Below are 4,682 nucleotides of genomic sequence, written 5' to 3' on the forward strand. Positions count from 1 at the left end.
AACGGAATTAAACGTAATAAAATTAATTAACTTTACAACATAGACTTTTTTTTCTTATGTATATATTTTTTAAGATTCAAGAGAGTATTTGACAAAGATAATTTATTCATTCACACGAGTTACGCTATGAAATGGGGCAGTATGCAAATAAAATGTAAATGAATATAATAAATCTATCTAATTTGACCCATATATTTCATGTACACCCGTGGTTGACCAGTGAATGTGATAATGAGTAATGAACCGGGAGCAAAAATGTGGAAAAATTCAAAGTCAAACCCATGAGAAGCACACAACACAACAACATAGTACATTTGTTTTTTCTTTCTCCATGTGCTCGCCAATGTTTCCTTCCCTTTCTATATTCTATATCTACAATTCATTTTATCACTCTTCAATTTCGTAATCTACATATCATTTCTCTCTCGTCATCATTTTCGTTTAACAACAACTAATACACTAATACTAACTAGTACTTTTAAACGCAACCAATCCAAGTTCTACTTATAATTTTATTTCTTAGGAATCTTACTGTTTATATTTCTGATTTTGCAATAGAATTGTTAAAAATGGGAGAAGACAAGTCAACCATTGCAAAAGACGTTACTGAAGTAAGTTAACATAGAAATATAAAAGTTCTGTTAGAGTTTAGTTCGGATTTTAGTTATATAAATATCAGTGTAATAATTTATATTATCATTTAATCAATCAAAATGAAACCTAACAAATGGGCTTACACTTTCTTTTTCAATGGAAATTTTGAAATGTGCAGTTGATTGGAAAAACTCCATTAGTATATCTCAACCATGTTGTGGATGCTTGTGTTGCCCAAATTGCTGCAAAGCTAGAAATGTTGGAACCTTGCTCCAGTGTCAAAGACAGGTATGTAGCTTTCTTCTTAGATTAGAAAGTTTATTAGAAAATTTTCTAGATTTTCTGTTTGACTGCAGAAGTGTGATTGATAGTGTTGTTTGTATTGTTGATTTCAATTGGTTTAATTTCTTGGATTTTATTGAGAAAATTTCAAATTGTCGTTGTGAGACATGTAGTTTTGGTGTTGAAGTTCCTTTATGCTATTTCATGCCAAAAGATCTATTCTGAATGTTTTTGTGTTACTACCTCGCCTCTAATTATAAGTCCACATTGCATTGATTTTTCGCTTTTCAAGATAGATTAATAGTATTAATAAGGGGTATGTCTAGAAAAAACATTGTATATAATAACTTGAAAAAGTGCTCATATTTAGAGACAAATTATTTTCTCAAATAGTGCTTATATACAATTATTCGGTTCATGCAGGATAGGATATAGCATGATTGCAAATGCTGAGGAGAAAGGACTCATTAAACCACAAGAAGTTAGTTTTTGTTTTTCAATCATCTTTCCTTGTTATTCTATCTCTCTCAAGTTTTAAAATGTTTACATAGATTGGTTTTGTGAGGTTACTTACACTATTGATTATCAATTAAGAGACGAATTCACAATTAACTGTTGTTCATTTTGTAGAGTATCCTCATTGAGCCTACTAGCGGAAACACTGGCATAGGTTTGGCATTCATGGCTGCTGCTAAGGGTTATAAACTTATTATAACCATGCCTGCTTCAATGAGTCTTGAGAGAAGAACCATTCTCCGCGCTTTTGGTGCGGAGTTAGTTCTCACAGATCCAGCTAAAGGTATGAAAGGAGCTGTTCAGAAAGCTGAAGAGATACTAGCAAGGACTCCCAATGCATATATTCTTCAGCAGTTTGAAAATCCTGCCAACCCAAAGGTGTTAGTTTTGTCAATGTGCTGTTTTTGGAGAATCATTTGGTTGAAGTGAATTAACTAATTAACTCTGTTTCACTTACTTTTAGATCCACTATGAAACCACTGGACCAGAAATCTGGAAAGGCTCTGGTAGGAAAGTTGATGCTCTTGTTTCTGGTATAGGGACCGGGGGTACCGTAACAGGTGCTGGGAAATATCTGAAAGAACAGAACCCCGATATTAAGGTTAGTCTTTTTGAAGTTTTTATTTTTATAATAATCTCCTTGTTTTGCTTACAAGTTCTTTTTTCCTCAGCTATATGGTGTTGAACCACTTGAAAGTCCGGTATTGTCCGGAGGGAAACCTGGTTAGTCTACCATTTGGATCCTTGAATATGTCAGATAGTGTCATTAAATGAATTACATTTACAAAAACATCTCGAATATGTCTTTTGCTAATCAGTTTGGTCTTCAAATATGCATTTATCAGTTAGATTGGTCTATGGTTGTGTCTTTCGTTTGTCGGTTTGATCTATGAAATTACTAATAGAAAACACAATTGGTATCGGAAAAAATCCAAGTCGTACATGGATAAGAAATATAGTTTTGTAATAGTTTATAAAGAGGGGCATCCCTTATTTTATAAGTTGGTTTTGTAGAGATGGGTTAGACCCAATATAAAACCTAAAATCCAATACATTCGAGAAGTATAATAACACCGCCTCACATTTAGGGATTAAAATGATTGTTTATTCTATTACTATTGCAAGTTTCATTCATATCTTTGGTATTAAATTTCCTAATGCACATTGAGGATTTAACTGCCTTATGATTTGTGAATAACCCAATAATTCTATATGCACTTGCACATAATAAGCACAATTGATGAGTACTTACAAAAACATGGATTCTGTGTGGTACTTTTTACTTAGTGTTTGTTTGAAATTCAAAATGGTATTGATTATGATTTCCTTCTCACCTTTGCTTCCATATCCTATGAACAAGAAGAAAAAAAGTTGTATTTTGTGCACAACGTTTCAATATTTAACATTTTCCATGTATAAGGCCCTCATAAGATCCAAGGAATTGGTGCTGGCTTTATCCCCGTTGTTCTGGACATTGATTTGCTTGATGAAGTAATACAAGTAAGGCATGAATATTTTGATAGATATATTAGCACTTAAATAAATACTATATCTTTCATATAATAATAATATGATGTACTCCCTTGAAGAATAAAGTTTAAGTAAAATATGTTGCTATCCTTTTGGTTAAAACTCTTATATTTACGTGTTTTTGTAGATATCTAGCGAAGAAGCTATTGAAACTGCTAAACTTCTTGCATTAAAAGAAGGTTTGCTGGTAAATAAGTTATCATCTTTTTTTTATAGCATTTGAACTGTCTTTCCATTTTTGTGTGTTTAATGGAAAGGAGGAGGGTAAAGGAAGTTCTGATGATATTTATTTTTATGGATGAACTTGTGTTGTAGGTGGGGATATCATCAGGTGCCGCTGCAGCTGCTGCAATTAAAATCGCAAAGAGGCCGGAAAATGCCGGAAAACTCATTGTTGTAAGTTTGTTATATGTTCATATGGTATTAAATATTAGTCTTCTAAAGTAGCATAGATGTAGTAATATCAATTGAATCATGTGGCATTATGAAGAGGAAAGATTTTTAGTGAAGTTTCTGCTTTACTTTGGTATCACTTGAATATGAGTTTTTTCATTTGCTAATTGGATACCAGGTTGTTTTCCCGAGCTTCGGAGAGCGCTATCTATCGACTGTTCTCTTTGAATCTGTAAAGCGAGAAGCAGAGAACATGGTCTTCGAGCATTGAACTTACATCAAACCAAATGAATCTTTTGCTTCTCAAATTTTAAGTGGGAATAGTAGCATGGTGCAGTTTGCCTTTTTCATATAAATCTGAAAATAATATTTCTGTTATTATCTTTGTAAATTTAAATTCCATTATGCTGGCAGAAGTGCGCATTTGTAATAATGGAAAAGGACATGTGAAATTTTTTGTCACAAAGCATATGTGAAATTTTAACAAAAATGACCTATTTCCCAAATAATTGTGTAGCTCCCTCGTAGAATTGTAAGATGGGTCAACTTATAATTTTTATGGGAAATGGGTATAACAATTAGAGTTTGATCAAAACATAAGTCAAATTTGATTAAATATTGTTTGAGTTGAGATTCAAATTTTGATACTTCTAATTAATTCAACATACGTTAAATTTATTAATGAATTGTATTTAACCAACTTTACACTTAAATCAAAACACTAGTTGGAGCTTTAGAAAAATTCATTTTTAAATTGTTAAGATTTTTCTACCAAATCCTAAAAAGAAAAAGAATTTTCTAACAAAAATGCAGATGTTTTTGTGTGATTTAAAAAAAAAAACATAGACATCTTCTCACTAATCTAATTAAATATTAAAATATCCAACTTATTCTTAACTTAAAAATTATTAGAGTAAATATTCATATTAATTTCTAACAAAAAAAAAATGTTTGCCTAAAATAGTTCTCTAGAAAAAAAAACATTAAAATAATAGTTGATAATTACAAAAGTGAATACCAATAATTTAACCCAAAAAAAAAAATAAATAAATAAGAAACTAAAAGTTATCTCTAGCTATTACAATAATTTAAAAATATGACGATGACTTATATATCAAGAGTAGGTGTGGGAATAGGCCAGGCCAGACCAGACTTTGAAAGGCCTGAGTCTGGCCTACGATTTATTTTTTAAGCCTAAGTCTGACCTACGGTCTATCATAAGCTTTTTTTCCGGCCTAACCTGATCTTTTTAAAAGTCTGGTCTAGTCTGGAAGCCTATTTAAAAGTCTTTTTAAAATAATTTTTAAAAAATATGAATCAAACATCCTTTAAACCCTAAAAAATAATTTTTTGTATCAAATAATAAT

General features: G+C 31.1%; 1 protein-coding gene across 3 annotated transcripts; it reads left to right on the forward strand.

Moving 5' to 3' along the window:
• The first annotated feature begins 227 nt into the window (after positions 1-227).
• LOC101491657 (cysteine synthase) lies at positions 228-3,946 on the forward strand. 3 transcript variants are annotated; one of them, XM_027333364.2, is made up of 11 exons: positions 228-308; positions 559-611; positions 773-882; positions 1,300-1,357; positions 1,507-1,770; positions 1,856-1,993; positions 2,064-2,115; positions 2,813-2,892; positions 3,050-3,109; positions 3,238-3,318; positions 3,494-3,946. In XM_027333364.2, exons 1-11 carry the CDS (start codon positions 239-241, stop codon positions 3,584-3,586), a joined length of 1,059 nt encoding a protein of 352 aa, XP_027189165.1. In that variant the 5' UTR covers positions 228-238; the 3' UTR covers positions 3,587-3,946. The 3 variants fall into 3 exon arrangements, with proteins under 3 accessions (XP_027189165.1, XP_073223086.1, XP_073223087.1); XM_073366985.1 differs by having other exon boundaries at positions 250-402; XM_073366986.1 differs by having other exon boundaries at positions 250-402; positions 3,050-3,101.
• Positions 3,947-4,682: the final 736 nt, after the last annotated feature.

The sequence above is a fragment of the Cicer arietinum genome, chromosome 4 (genome assembly GCF_000331145.2).
Source record: "Cicer arietinum cultivar CDC Frontier isolate Library 1 chromosome 4, Cicar.CDCFrontier_v2.0, whole genome shotgun sequence".
In the NCBI taxonomy this organism is placed as follows: domain Eukaryota; kingdom Viridiplantae; phylum Streptophyta; class Magnoliopsida; order Fabales; family Fabaceae; genus Cicer; species Cicer arietinum.

Coding starts and splice junctions, on each gene's coding strand:
- LOC101491657 (XM_073366985.1), top strand. CDS start 282: ATGAGAAGCACACAACACAACAACATAGTACATTTGTTTTTTCTTTCT. Junction 403..558: donor TTTTATCACTCTTCAATTTC/GTAATCTACATA, acceptor ATTTTGCAATAG/AATTGTTAAAAATGGGAGAA. Junction 1,994..2,063: donor AACAGAACCCCGATATTAAG/GTTAGTCTTTTT, acceptor TTTTTTCCTCAG/CTATATGGTGTTGAACCACT.